General features: G+C 39.7%; 1 protein-coding gene across 2 annotated transcripts in view; it reads left to right on the top strand.

Moving 5' to 3' along the window:
* Nfkb1 (nuclear factor kappa B subunit 1) overlaps positions 1 to 15,463 on the top strand; it is a 116,690-nt gene that overhangs the window by 92,566 nt on the left and 8,661 nt on the right. For both annotated transcript variants that reach the window (XM_076863941.2, XM_076863940.2), the window contains exons 13-19: positions 1,604 to 1,693; positions 2,907 to 3,098; positions 4,276 to 4,417; positions 7,391 to 7,505; positions 13,174 to 13,375; positions 13,868 to 14,037; positions 14,351 to 14,453. In XM_076863941.2, the coding sequence (XP_076720056.2) occupies positions 1,604 to 1,693; positions 2,907 to 3,098; positions 4,276 to 4,417; positions 7,391 to 7,505; positions 13,174 to 13,375; positions 13,868 to 14,037; positions 14,351 to 14,453 (1,014 nt within the window). The remainder of the gene's footprint in view (positions 1 to 1,603; positions 1,694 to 2,906; positions 3,099 to 4,275; positions 4,418 to 7,390; positions 7,506 to 13,173; positions 13,376 to 13,867; positions 14,038 to 14,350; positions 14,454 to 15,463) is intronic.

Here is a 15,463-nt window from a genome sequence, read left to right as displayed (position 1 = left end):
TTTGCTACTATTGTTGTTGATCTTTTACTGTGCCTAATTTAAAAAATAACTTACAAATTGCATACCTTTGTCATAGGTATGTATGTATTAGAAAAAATGTGGTATAGGTAGCATTCAGTATTATCCCTGGTTCAAATATCCCCTGGGGATCTTAGAACCTATCCCTTGTGAATAAGAGAAAACTACTATATATATGTGGAATCTTCCAAAAACTTTAAGAAGAAAGAAATTCATTTAGTGCTGGAATATAGCTCAGTGGGAGAGTGCTTGCCAAGCTTGTGTGAGGCCTTGAGTTGAAGCCCTTGTACTGTCAGAAAGCAAAAAATTAAATTTAAAAAAAACCATCTAGTTACAGAAAGATACCTCTCTAAATATTATAGTGTACTAGTTGTCTTGGTATTGTTTGGAAACATTTAAAAGATTCCATATTATGCTGGTTGCGGTGGCACATATCTGTAATCCCAGCAGCTCGGGAGGCTGAGGCAGGAGGATCGTGAGTTCAAAGCCAGCCTTAGCAAAAGCAAGGCACTAAGCAACTCAGACCCTGTCTCTAAATAAAATACAAAATAGGGCTGGGGATGTGGTTCAGTGGCCGAGTGGCCCTGAGTTCAATCCCTATTACCCACCCCCCAAAAAAGATTCCATATCATACATATTTGATTGTCAACGTATATTATATACCTACATAGGCTACATTGTAGATTATATATACTATGTTACAGAAAAATTTGAAAACATCAAATCCTGCCATTGAAGTTTAAACATTTTTAATTTACCATATCTTATGGTAAATATTTATGAGTTTTCCCAAGTGCAGCTATGATCATCATGCTAATTACTTTATTATTTATTTATAGCAGCTATTTATTATCATCATATCATGATTGTGTGTCTAGAGTCATGTGCTGCTTTCACCTAACATAAGTATATTTCCTCATGGTGATATAGACTTCTCATAAGCACAGTTTGTTAAGCATCATTATTAATGACTCATAATATTTCATCAAGTGAACAAACCATAGTGGAAACTTACTTGAGTGTTTCCCCTATTCTACATAAAATCCTGCATCAAACTCCTATTTAAACGGTTTTCCTTTTATTCAAGATTGTTTTTAAATTAGATTCTTTGAAGTAAGTGTACCAAGGTCAAAGGGTATGACATCTAATGCCAGCTACTTCCCTATAGAATTTTTCCAGTTTATTCTCTCCCCAAAAACACACAAGAATGGACAGTGGTGGCCATTTTCCTCTAAGGCATCAGTAGGTTTTCTCTGTTTTGTTTGTTTTTTCTCCTGAGTTTATTTTAACGTCTTCTCTGTAGACCAGTCTGAGTCTGGTGTGACCCCTCCTCAGTAGCCTCTCTCCTTCAGGAGGGAGTGGGACACATTCTCAGCCTTAACTCCTCCATGTGCCAATTTGAACACTGCCTGAGCTGCCAAAATTTAACTTTGCCAAAGTGGAATTCAGTGGCCCCATAGGTATGTCTTATGGACTCTAAGCTGATGCTCCATTTGTGGGCACCACACTATCCTCCCACACCAAAATCTGTATTCCACCAAGGGACCAACACTGAGTTTTACATGTGCTTTACCTGCCATTCCAGGGTACGGCTTCCCGCACTATGGATTTCCTACATACGGTGGAATTACCTTCCACCCTGGAACCACTAAATCCAATGCTGGGCTAAAGCATGGTAAGTAGTACTTTAAAACAGGGGAAGAGAAGAAGTCAATGCTGAAAAGGATGTTTTTTTCATCATTACTTATCACAATAACAAAATCATCTTTTAAAAAATTTTAGAAAATATTTTTCCAAAAACCTTATTATTTCCTCTGGGGAGTATAGATTCTGTTTCTAACATTCGTTTGTGTATTTACTTTTTAAGTGGCATGAATGGGGGTGGAAGAAAAGAACATTACAGAGAAGTTTACAGAAACTTGACTGTTCAAATATTAGAAAAAGATCCACAACACTTACCTGTTGTCTGTCTTTCTCCCACAAGTGATACACTTTTGAAATCGTTTTGAGTTTTATGGGCTTGGTCTTTTCCAATCAAGTGTTTCCCCTAAGTAGCAGTTGTTACACTATGTGTTCCTAACTTACATTAAAATTACATACTAGTGTATGCACTGAAGAAGTAATTCTATAAATCTTCCCACTTATTAAATGCCTGTTTTGTGCCAAGTGTTTTTATATGCCCTAACTGTAATTTTTTTTTTTTTTTTTAGCTTTTAATTGACTTTATTTTGTATTCAGGAATCAGGCAACATTTCATTCCATAAAATAGAATAAGTGTTTCCCTTTACTCTAATCTTTATACTCTGTAAGGAAAATATTAGCATCTGAACACGAAAGGTGCTGGGGCTCAGAAATGTTCATCCCCTCGCTGAAAGTACATGACTGTTAGTGGCAGAATCAGAATTTGAACTAGGTCTGCCCGTAAACCCCAGGTGCTCTCATAGAACCTGTCACCAGAAAGACTATGATTAGAAATAGAGCACCGGGACCTCCCACCCTGAAGAATGCGAATCAAGATCACATCTTTTCAACTTGCCTTAAAAAAAAAAAAAAAAAAGAGCTGTCCTTTCAAGAACTTTAAAAATTTCCATCTCACTTCAATACACACAAGAGCTTTATTTAAATTTTCTCCTTTACAGATAAACAAAATGAGATCTAAGTTTTTAGAAGTATACTTGAAAAATATTTTTAGAAGCTATTTTTAAAATAGCTCCACAAAATATTATTTATGATATGAAAATTTTAAAAAGATCTCGAATTATGATTTTTATTTTCCCTTTGCAGTTCACTTGCTTCTTGCCTTTATCTAATCTACTTTGAAACAGTGAATTGCAACTTAATTAACAAATTTTACTGAGAAATGGCTGATGGTTTTGCATTTCTCTTAGGAACCATGAATGATGTATCTAAAAGTGATCCTGAAGATTGTGGCAAGAGTGGTGGCAGAGAGATTGTAAATCTTTCTGGGAACATTATCAAAACCACAGAACAAGATAAACTGGGCATGTCCATTGACGGAAATGAGGAGGTGACACTGCCGTGCACCGTGGGAGTAAAGGAAGAGGACACTCCGTTTCAGGGTAGGTGGGTGCACAGAGCAGCACTCTGTGTGTGCTGGCTAAGGAGGGGTCTAGGTACCAAGCGGACTTCAGAATGGAGGTTTCTTTTCTGTTAACCTGAATGTACTTATTATATTCTCGTCCAGTTCTGTGTGCTCACCTTTTGAAAAGCAGATATCCATCATTTTATTCACACTGGAATTCCCATTTTTTCTGTGTGAACCTAAAGCACAGAAATTAGCATGTCCATCCTCCTATTGTCATTGTGCCGGTTGGTGGGATCAGGAGAGACCCTCAGCTTCTCTTCTGGCACAGATAATATGGAATGGTTTCCACATCTTTTAGCCACCCCTCTCTAGTGTCTAGCTTGTGGTCATACAAGATGGAACTTTGCCTGAAAATGGAACTTTTCTTTTTGTCCTGTTGCCCTCTTTGAAAGGTAGGATTCGGCGGGAAAGTACTTCTGTGTTTCCTTTGAAACAGAACTTGTTTGCTATGTTGTGACTCTAGGTCACCTCCTGTAGTACTCAAAAGACCTCTGTAAAGAAAAAGAAAGTAAATATGGGCTTGGTGGCCACAAGTGGCCACTATTGCATATTCTTTCTTCTTCCTTTATTTGTAATACCCCTTTAAAAATGTATGAACCATGATTAGCCAGGGAGACATTTAAAAAGTGGTTAATGTGTCCTGTTTGGAGCCCAAAGATCACAATTTGCCATCACCTGACTTAAAGGGAACAAATCTCATAAAAACACCATTGGCTGATTGAAAGTTACCTGCCTGTGTTTTTTAATACATTAACTAGATAGGTAGTTGCTAAAGATTCCAGAGAAGGATCATTTTACCAAGAAATTAATTATTGAAAAATCATGGCAAATCTAATCAACAATGGGGATTGATCCGTTGCCCTTAGAATAATGCACATTGGTTTTTCTCCTTAAAATAACAGACATTCCTAAATTCTTCCCCCTATCAAGCGATAGACAGATTTTTTAGGTCAATCTCTGTATTTTTCAGTGAGTCAGTATCTAATTGTGCTTTCTCTAGTGAACACAACCCAGAAGCGCTGAAAGGAGCATTTTTTATTAAAATGTGTGTCGGTGTCAGAACACCAATGCTCATGGTTCTGGCCTGGAGCCTGCCCTGCATGTGGAGCAAGTGTAGGAAACTCAGCTGTGCTGTGGTCATTGTCTTGCAGATAACCTCTTTCTGGAGAAGGCTATGCAGCTTGCCAAGCGGCACGCCAACGCCCTTTTCGACTACGCGGTGACGGGAGATGTGAAGATGCTGCTGGCGGTCCAGCGGCACCTCACTGCAGTGCAGGATGAGAATGGGGACAGGTAAGTCAGGGCTTCTATAGGACAAGGGTTGCTTTAGGTTAGGGCAGAGAGGCTAGAGATACAAAAACTTGCTCAAAGTTATTGGGTCCTGTAACAGGAACATCCTGTCAAGAAAAAGAATGTGTCATGAGGTTGAGTAGCATGATTTTCTTTTCCTGTTCTGCCGAAGTCACCCGTTGGAGTCTAGAGTAGCTGAAGGGCTCATCTAGTAGTAGGTTTCACTGGGTGGGGGCCTGGGACTAAGCTGTGTTGGTGATGGCACTTTTTGAAAACCTTGTCTTATTTATTGAAATAATATGGGGAGAATCATTAGATTCCAAATTCCTGAAGCATTCTTCTCCCAACAATATATTTGAAAGGATAGTGTATTCGGGAAAAGCCCAATAAAAGACAGCAGCCACAGTAAAGTGATTCAGAGATGGTTTCATTCTTTGCCTGTTACTGGTCCTTCTCTGCCTCTATTTGTAGTCACCAGTAATGTGAGTGGTTCAGACTCTTGTGACTGCTCCAACCCATGCTGTGTGGGAGTCTGACATTCCAAACACCATGCCTTCCATTCCTGCTATTACTGAGATTCTATTTGCAAAGCCACCTGGCTTCCTTCTAAAAAGGCCCTCTTGGTCCTTTCATTGAGACTTCTAAAATGATCTCAAAAGCCTACAGAAATAACAAGAGACACCAGCCATCAGATTCAAGTCAAGGGCTTTATCTAAAACTTTCCAAAAATAGCATCAACACTGAGAAATTCTTTTCTGTGGAAGATCTCTTGTGTGTCGTGTTTTAAGTCTCTGTTTTAAAAACTCAACCAAATGCTTTAGGAAAGTGCCAACCTCAGGGTTTCAAGCAGAGACCTTTGTTCTCATTCCCTGCAGCATAACCAAGGATGTGGTATAACCACTGGCCTTGTTATACTGTACAAGAGGAACTGGTACAAGTCTCTTTGTGTAAGGACATGAACAGTAGAATGTTTTCTCAGGGTTAAATAATCTAATTAGCATTCAATGGCATATAACCACAAGAGAAAACAGTTAGCCAAAACAGGACAGCCGTGTTTCAAGTGACATTTTGGGGACCTGCTGAATTGATGTGTATAAGGAAGATGAGCACAGGCAAGTTAGAAAGGGAATGCTGATACTTGAAGGGAGGACTGTGGAAGGTCTGCAGGGCACATCATTCCAGTGGGTGTTTTGGGGGAAGCACACATAAGGACCCTGGGCGTACCTGAAGAGTCTGGGGAGGCTTCCCTGGCCTAAGCAGGAAATTAATGCTTATCTGGGACCCACTGGCTCACACAATCAGGCTCTCTGAGAGCCCAGAGAAGTGGTACCAAAACCAAATAGGAGTCCTCTTAGAAGCATAGACAGGGGCAGCTTTGGGCCATCATAGCTCAGCCTCCTATTTTCATTGAGTTTGTCTTATTTGCCTAACAGTCTGAATCCTGGGGCCATTAGTCATCATAGAAATTAAAATAAAGAAAAAATTACAAAGCCCCTTGGTGTTGGGGAAATTCCCATGAGGGTGTGAGGATTTGAGGGGGAGGAGGAATGTACTTCTGCTATGAAATGCTGAGCTGCACATTGGAAATTTTTAGGCAGTTTTTGAAGTGAAATTTTTTTCTTGATACATGTGCATCATGTCCACATCAGACTGTGCGTCCTTTTCGGAAGTTTTCTTCCAGCACCCCGTGAAATAGTGAGACCCTGAAAACATTCATTGAAAAATATCTGTCAAGGGCTAAAAATCACAGTTTAAGAGTTTTTGAACCTCCTGTGCCAAAGTTAATCCCAAATAAATTATACATGTTATTACTAAGACAGAGGCCTAGGTAAAATGGCACCTATATCTTTGAATTGAAAAAATCCAGCCTGCTTCTCCAAGCCCAGATGTACTGCCTCTGTCCTCTGCATCTTAGTCTGTCCATGCATGGAGTGGTCCTCTTAGGTGTTCATCTCCAACTCTGTAGAGCAGGGTACATCTATCGCTTATGTAGGATGGCTGAAGACAGGCCGGGGCTTGAACGCGAACTTCACAGCAGCTTACTGGCTCTGTTGACCTTGGCTGAGTTACGGTACACCTGTAAGTCTATTTTATCCAAGACACAAAGATAAGATTACTTTGAATTGCTGCTGTGATTACAGTATGACATCAAATGCTTATCGTAGTCTGGTAAGCAGAATCTCTCAACAAATGGAAGCCACATTTGTCATTATGAGTTGTTTCAAACTGATTTTACTAATTAGTGTTCTAACAACTTAAAGAATTATCCCAGGATGATGCTTGACACCCACCAGTATTTTCATACTCTTATCATCGGCCCCCAACATGCCTTTATTCTTGTGTTCCTGCCTAAAGCGTGTGCGAGGGCCTTCTGGCTGACTGGACCTTGAGCCTGCCCAAAAAAAAGACCACAAGCCAGAGAAGGAGTGTAGCATACAGAAAACTGCAGTTGCCTAACCTAGCAGGGAGTTCAAATTTTTCTCCCAGTAGTTAAGTCTGCCTCCATTCTCTTGGGATATAGGAAGATCTTTAAAAAGACACAACACTGTACCTTGAAGCAGGTGGAAGGGCTAAGTAACTAAATTTTTCTGAAAATTTCTATGTCTGAGAACATCAGAGAAGAGGTAGTAGAGAAGAAGCCCAGAGCTGTGGTGACATAAAGCTAGGATTTGAGCTTAGATTCCTCCACCTTGAAGCCCGGGTGCCTCTGCACTTCAAGGGGTCAGATACAAACACTCCGGAGGCCAGGCAGAGACCAGACCATTTATGAGCATAGCAGTCCTAGATGAGGGGTTAGGAGGGGCAGATCCTCTGGAGAGAGTATTCTACCTCCAATCAAAACATTTTATAAATTTAAAACATTTTAGGGTCAAATAAAACTAAGTATGAGAGTCAGGTTCTATCTTCAAGTCAAATCACTTCTTGAGATTCTTTTTGTTCATTAACACCTTAGTTAATTCTGTATTTCCATTCCAGTGTCTTACACTTAGCCATCATCCACCTTCATGCTCAGCTTGTGAGAGATCTGCTAGAAGTTACATCGGGTTTGATTTCTGATGACATTATCAACATGAGAAATGATCTGTACCAGGTAAGCAGAAATCTCAAGGAGGAAAACTGAAGAAAAACTGTTTTGTTTTGTTTTTTTTTTAATATATGTATATATACTATTTTGGTAATGTTTCCATCAAAAACACAACAAAACTTTGTTGGTAATTCTAAAAGCCAGTGAGTTGGGAATGTTATTTTTTGAATTAGAATCTTTTTATCTGTGGTGATGATAGCAATCACCCTATACTGAAAGTCAGCATCCCGCTGGGGAAAGGCACACTTTAAACTTGAAAAAATCAAAGAGTTACATTTTAGACAGAGAACCTAGAGTAAAAAATGTCACATCTGTCAAGAAAAATAAAGTTGAAAAAAAAAATTGGGTTTTTCTGAAAAGCCAATACTATATGAGAATTCTGGGGTCTACCGAAATGCACTTTGACAACAGCCAGATTAAATGTATATCAAATCAAGAGTACCGAAATCTGAACACAGAGAGGTGAAGGGGTTACGTGAGGAGGAAAAGGTGTTTTTCAAAAACTGAAAAACAGATCAAAGTGGAAAAATTGGGTACACCAGAGTTTTTGCCCTAGTGAGTTTCAAACAGAAATTAGCCGGGCCCTACCTGCAAAGCTACCCAAGGGGCTCTGCATTAGAAAACGAGGATAACTGGAGACTCAGTGAGAGCCTGATGGGTACATGCAGATTTCAGGGTGAGGCAGGGACGGCCAGTGGAAAGTGCTTGGACATATCCAAAGCCTGGGTGCAGGGTGTCGGGAGCCCAGAGTCCAAGTCCAAGATGCCATTCCACCACTGAGGGATTCTTCCTCTCCTCTCCCCTGGGCCCTTTTCCCACAGAGCTGTCTTTCCAAAATATGCCCAGCCATCGTGTATAATTATTTACTAGCAAGAGCTCCAGTTCCCTGGGATTTCTTTGTTTTGAGTGCAGAGCATTTAAGTTAATTTATTTCCTTTTTATTTTTATATTTTAAAATGTGCTTTAAAAGTACAAAAATACTAGCCAGGTGCTGTGGCACATGCCTGTAATCCCAGCCACTTGGGAGGCTGAGGCAGGAGGATCATGAGTTCAGAGCCAGCCTCAGCAATGGCGAGGTGCCAAGCAACTCAGTGAGACCCTGTCTCTAAATAAATTACAAAATTGGGCTGGGGATATGGCTCAGTGGTCGAGTGCCCCCATATTCAATCCTCGGTTACCTCTCCACAAACAAAAGTACTGAAATATTGATTTGTAGTTCTCAGTGAATTTCTATCTGGAAGTAAGTATTTCACTCAATATTGGACATTAGTTTTGTTCTCTAGCTGTTGTGCTTCATATCAAGAGGAAAATAACAGTAGGGACTCTTCGCTAACTCACTGTATAAAATAACTAGGATGAAGTCTGATTTTAAATTTATACTTAAAGGAATATCTTCTTCAGACTTTCATATCATTTTGGGGGCTGTTGGTATTTGGAAAGTCCTTTGTCCCACAAAGATTTATTCTCTCAGAGTCTTGATTGTTTCTTTAAACATCACAAGTGAATGAATCAAACCAAGAGCAGGATGGTGTAGTTTCTCAGTCCTCCTTTCAAAGACTACTTGCCTCCACTGTCTGTAGGTCAGATTCAAGGAAGTGCTGCTTGTTTTTCTGTTTATAAATAGGATCTGCAAAGGACACAGCACAACAGGATTAGTAGCTGTGATTTATTATGTGCTAACCTCCTTTCTGTATCATTTGGTTACATATATTGAGACTCTTCAATCCATTAGAGACTTCAGTTCATTACACGGCCAAGAACCCTTCTGCCCCTTTTAATTCAGAAACCCTCAGGAGAATACAGCTCCATTTTCCCCAGCTCCCCACTGTTCTGGTTAATGGGCAGACAATCTGGATTTCTTGGTATGCCTTTTGGTGGGCATACCCAGTGACAACCTTGAATTTGAGAACAAGAAAATGCTAAGATGTGAACTCTCGTTTATCTGTTGTCAAGTTTTCTGATAACTATTTTTGATAAAAAAAAAATATATATATATACAGTTATCTAAGTTATATGGATTATTTGGTATTCATCTTAAACATTTTCCCCAGATACCTTTCACTAATCTTGAAAGTACATTTCTGTGACCATCTGTCACGATCAAATTCCTCTCCCACCCACCCTGTAGAGAGATGTTCAAAATAGACCAAGAGCATGGAGTTAGGATTTTTCTGAGAATATTCTCTCTAAATTATATTTACCTTCCCCAACAACAACCACTCCATTATTTGACATGAATTGTTTTATTGTATATGTTCCATAAAACATTAGTGTTTTCCATGCATGTATTTTTCTGTTATGTTTTTAATTTTAATAAATATAACATACAGTTACTTTTTTTTAAAATACTGCAAAAGGACAAACATTGGGAAGTCCAAGTCGCCCTCCATGGCAATGCACAAGTCCTCTAACCCTACTTCCAAAGCTAACTGTTGCGTTTGTAGGTATAGTACTTTCCCAAGAGCTGGCTACATGTGTATGTGCAGTTGAAATACATAGATACTGTAGTACTCTCACATACAACCACCCACATTATATTATACATGCATCTCCCACATGCATTTACCTTTTTCTTAATTTTTAATTTGATATGATTATATATATAAATTCATAGGAAGTTATAACATAGTGAGAGATGGTAGTATATTTAATGGCTGCTAATAGGAAGTTCCTTCATCCAGTTTCTTCCACTGGTTACACGCTGCATAAATATAGCACAGTATAAAAACCAACAAATAATACTGATATAATTCAAAGGTCCTAGTGAGATTTCCCCAGTCTTACATGAACTTATATGTGCATATCTCTATGGTATTGCCAGGAGTAGTGGCTTGTAGGTAGTCCCAGCTATTTGGGAGTTTGAAGTAGGATAATCCCTTAAGCCCAAGAGTTCAGTGCAGCCTGGGTAATACCACAAGATCCTGGCTCCAAAAATAAATAAATAAATAAATAAATAAAGTAAAATTGTAGATTATATTTATTATATATTATAATATATATTATATTATACATGCATCTCCCACATGCATTAACCTTTTTCTTAATTTTTAATTTGATATGATTATAGATTCATAGGAGGTTGTAACATAGTAAGAGATGGTAGTATATTTAATGGCTGCTAATAGTTAATATACTGTATAATATATAATTATATTAAACATAATTATATGTGTATATATAACATTTAATGTATAATACATATAGCTTTTATTTATAAAATACATATAGTTATTCATACATGCATTTTTTAGATGTGTGACATTTTACTCTGTGTCACTGTTTCTACCTTGGCTTTTATTGAATTTATCCATACAGTTCTCATATGGTTTATTGCTTCTGAACAGAATCCCATAGTGTGCCTCTTCAGCCTCCAAGGTGCTTTTTTCCAGCAGTAGACATTCACTGCTGCTAACTTCCCACCTGGGCAAACATTACTGCAGTGAGTGCCATCACCCACGTCCTCTTGTAGATTTGTGGGTCGCTGCAACATTTGACATGTAATTGGTTCTCCATGACATCTGCTGGAGACACACGTGGCACCACAAGACATGGCATGTGTGGTCCCAGAGTCCCACACTTATAATTGTTTAAGATATAGCCCTGGGTTTTAAGATCCAGAAATCTAAAATGTCACAGAAAACATTTGGTGGCACTGAGGGAAAAACTTTTTTTAAAAAAAACTTTTTTTTTCATGATAAGAAAATTTGTATGGCATAAAAAACTATAGTAAAACTAGAGATAAATCTCAATTTCTGAATTATATGTATAAGTACCTGTAATTATACACACACACCCCTTATAACTTCAGGTCTTTTTTACAATTTCATTCTTTCTTTTTCCCACTTCCCGTGGCAGTCTAGTAAGTGCAGCCTTTGTTGACTGATTTATTTTTGAGTGGAAGGCTCTTGGTAACAACACCACAAGTTTTGAGAAGATCATTCCATTTCAAGCCAGGATTTATAATCCTAGGATGTGAAAGAATCGAGCGAGAATGATAAGTCAGCAACACACACACTCCGGTCTCATTTCTGCTGGGTTCCGGAGTTGCTGTAACTACCATGTACACAGCCTGGCCATCTTCATCGTGGCAGCTCCCTGTGGCGTGGCCGCCCACGCCGTCTAGGATGTTGGTGGCTCCCCTTCCATTGCTGCTATGGCCCCCAACTGCTTGCTGTAAGGGAGTTTAGGCAAATCACCACTAGGCAGGCTGGCTTTTCTAGTTAGGCTCCTGTGAAATAGACTGATTTTTATTCTTAAAAATATACCCTGTTCTCTGTCAGTGATTCAGGTTTTTTTTGAAAGATGCTTTCAAGGTTGGGTTCGTCTTGCTGTGTTTTGAAAACACGGCTTTTGAAACATCTCATTTGCATTCACCCACTACTTCGTAGGCAGGGTAGTCTAATGAACTGTTTTATCTCTTAGGTTCCAGCAACTCAGCTTTTCTGTTCATCTGAGCCCTTTTAGTGACATAGTTGTATTGTCCTCATTATGCCACTTAGGAACCTGCATCACCAACTATGAATCGGAAGTAGGGAAGTTACAATGATTGGTCTCAGGAATCCAATCTATGCAACAATATTTTTTAACTTAATACATTTATTTTCTGTATCAGTATATAATGATGGCCCCTTTGTTAATCTTTTTTTTTTTTATTGAGAAGTCTATTTACATTCCTTCAGTAAAATCATAGTCTTGATTTGCTAACAAATGGGATTTTCAACTGAAGTTAGATTGTTACTAGAAACTCAAAAGGACCATATTTACTATGATATGAGCTAAAGAAATGACAAATGGGCTATGTTAAGAAACAAGAAATCTAGGGCTGGGGATGTGGCTCAAGTGGTAACGCACTCGCCTGGCATGCGCAGGGCGCTGGGTTCGATCCTCAGCACCACAAAAAATAAAATAAAGATGTTGTGTCCACCGAAAACTGAAAAATAAATATTAAAAAATATTTCTCTCTCTCTCTCTCTCTCTCTCTCTCTCTCTCTCTCTCTCTCTTTAAAAAAAAAAAGAAACAAGAAATCTAGATAGGGAAGAGGGATAGGAGGGAAAGGGAGGACGCAGGGGATTAGCAAGGATGATGGATTGTGATGGTCATCATTATACAAAGTACATGTATGAAGACTTGAATTCGGTTTCAACATAGAGATATGAAAAACTGTGGTATATATTGTGGTATATATGTGTGTTAAGAATTGTAATACGGGCTGGCATTGTGGCTCAGTGGTAGTGTGCTCGCCTAGCAAGCGTGAGGCCCTGGGTTCGATCCTCAGCACCACATGGAAACAAATAGAAGTATTGTGTCCAACTACAACTAAAAAAATAAATATTTTAAAAAAGAAAGAATTGTAATGCAAAAAAAAAAAAAACAACAACAACAACAAAGTACACGTATAATGGGAAAAAAAACGAAACAAGAAAGCTGTTGAAAGTGATAAATGTGAAATCATCCTAATAATCTCAATTATGGAATGATTAAATGTTATTTAGTACACTTGCTTTTTTAGAAGATGGTGTGGAACAGGGAGCTCCTTTGCCAAGGTCAGGAGATAATCTAGGAATGGGAAATGGCCCTGCAGTCTGATGTCCTGGTACTGCTATGACAGCTCCCAACCTGTGGGCTGTAGATGCTCACCACTGACAGTGAGTCTCCTTCTCTTTCTCTACTTAGACGCCCTTGCACTTGGCAGTGATCACTAAGCAAGAAGATGTGGTAGAGGACTTGCTGAGTGCCGGGGCTGACCTGAGCCTTCTGGACCGCTTGGGTAACTCTGTTTTGCACCTAGCTGCCAAAGAAGGACATGATAAAGTTCTCAGTGTCTTACTCAAGCACAAAAAGGCAGCACTACTTATCGACCATCCCAACGGGGAAGGTAAGAGTCACCATTGCTGGTACAACCTTCTCCTGTTCACCTTCTAGATGCCCACTCATGCGTGTTACTTGAGTTTCACTCACAGTGCTTTTCCTTAGTCACCTGGAGTTGGTCCTATCTTGGTGGAATTTTGTGGCTCACTGTAACTAATGCCTTTAAAGACAATTTGGAATGGTTCGTCAGTAGGAGGAAAAAGCAGAGGCTCGAGCAAACACTCGTCTTGAAGTGCATAAAGCATCATTTATTTGGAGAATGTTTATTTATTCAGTGTCTCTTGAGAGCATAATAGGAGACTGTGGGTTTTTCAGACAGAACAATAGACTCACAGAGGCTTTACAGAAAACCCTGAGCTGAGACTCTTTCAACACTGTTAGTGCTGAAACCTGGCGGCTTCCCTCCCTGGGATCCAGTTTTGCCATCCCTTCAGCTACACTGAGGGCTGTCAGTGAGCAGCATCCCCACCCTGTGTCTGTCCCTGTGCTTGGGCCCTAGGTCTGAATGCCATTCACACAGCTGTGATGAGCAATAGCCTGCCGTGTCTGCTGCTGCTGGTGGCCGCCGGAGCAGACGTCAATGCTCAGGAGCAGAAGTCCGGGCGAACAGCACTGCACCTGGCTGTGGAGCATGACAACATCTCCTTGGCGGGCTGCCTGCTCCTGGAGGTGAAAGACACACTTGTCTTTGCATTGAATTCCCAGGGGAGAAATCTTTTCAAAAAATGATGTAACAGCCTTCCTCCTCACTTATTTCCACCTCTACTTATTTGGCATTTTTGCAAGACTTCAGAGTAGCACCTTCAGGCATTCCCCCCACCTTTTGCCCCTCATCTCTAATTAGGGATTTCTTCAATGGCAGAGCCAGTCCAAGTAGCAACGGGGCTAGTAATGTGACCTGAGGGGTCATATACAGAGGCAGGTGGGGGCAAAAGGCCAAGAGCACCTTTCACTAACTCTTCTCTGTGTGGCTTGGCCTTAGGGGGATGCCCACGTAGACAGTACCACCTATGATGGAACTACACCCCTACACATCGCAGCCGGGAGAGGGTCCACCAAGCTGGCAGCTCTTCTAAAAGCAGCAGGTAGGTGGGCCTGCCATCATTGATGGACGGTTATCGGAAATGCAAACCTGACTTCAGAGCAGCACTGTTGCTGCCTTTTGGCCTCAGACATGCTGCTGAAAGTGTGAGTATAAATATTATATGAACAATCACATTTTCTTTGTTTTTTTTTAATTGGGTGAAAAAGTGAGATGATATTTTTTTTAATTTATTTATTTTTTAAATACACAACAATAGTGGAATACATTGCACTCATTATTACACATAAACAGCACAATTTTTTGTAACTCGTTATTTAAAGTATGTCCACACCAAATTATGCCATTATACATGTACTCTTTTTTTTTTTGCATTATAGTTCTTAATACACATATATACCATGATTTTTCATATCTCTGTTTGTATATAAGGTGTGTTGACACCAAATTCAAATCTTCATACATGTATTTTGTATAATGATGACCATCACATTCCACTATCCTTGCTAATCCTCTTCCCCCTCCCTTTCCCTCCCACCCCTCTTCCCTATCTAGAAATAATCTTCCTCCCATACTCTCCCTCCCTACCCCACTTTGAGTCATCCCCCTTATATCAGAGAAAACATTTGGCATTTGTTTTGGGGGGATTGGCTTACTTCACTAGCATGATCTTCTCTAATGCCATCCATTTACCTGCAAATGCCATGATTTTGTTCTTTTCTAAAGTGCTGAGTAATATTCCATTGTGTATAAATGCCACATTTTTCTATCTATTCATCCACTGAAGGACATCTAGGTTGGCTCCACAGTTTAGATATTATGAATTGTGCTGCTATAAACATTGATGTGGCTATGTCCCTGTAGTATGCTGTTTTTAGGTCCTTTGGGTATAGTCCGAGAAGAGGAATAGCTGGGTCAGATGGGTGGTTCCATTCCCAGATTTCCAAGGAATCTCCATACTGTTTCCAAATTAGCTGTACCAATTTGCAGTCCCACCAGCAATGTACGAGTGTTCCTTTTTCCCCCACCTCCTTGCCAACACTTATTGTTGTT

Source organism: Callospermophilus lateralis, chromosome 8, assembly GCF_048772815.1.
Source record: "Callospermophilus lateralis isolate mCalLat2 chromosome 8, mCalLat2.hap1, whole genome shotgun sequence".
Classification (NCBI taxonomy): domain Eukaryota; kingdom Metazoa; phylum Chordata; class Mammalia; order Rodentia; family Sciuridae; genus Callospermophilus; species Callospermophilus lateralis.
The sequence above is the reverse complement of the archived record's forward strand: the minus strand, read 5'-3'. Positions and strand labels throughout refer to the sequence as shown.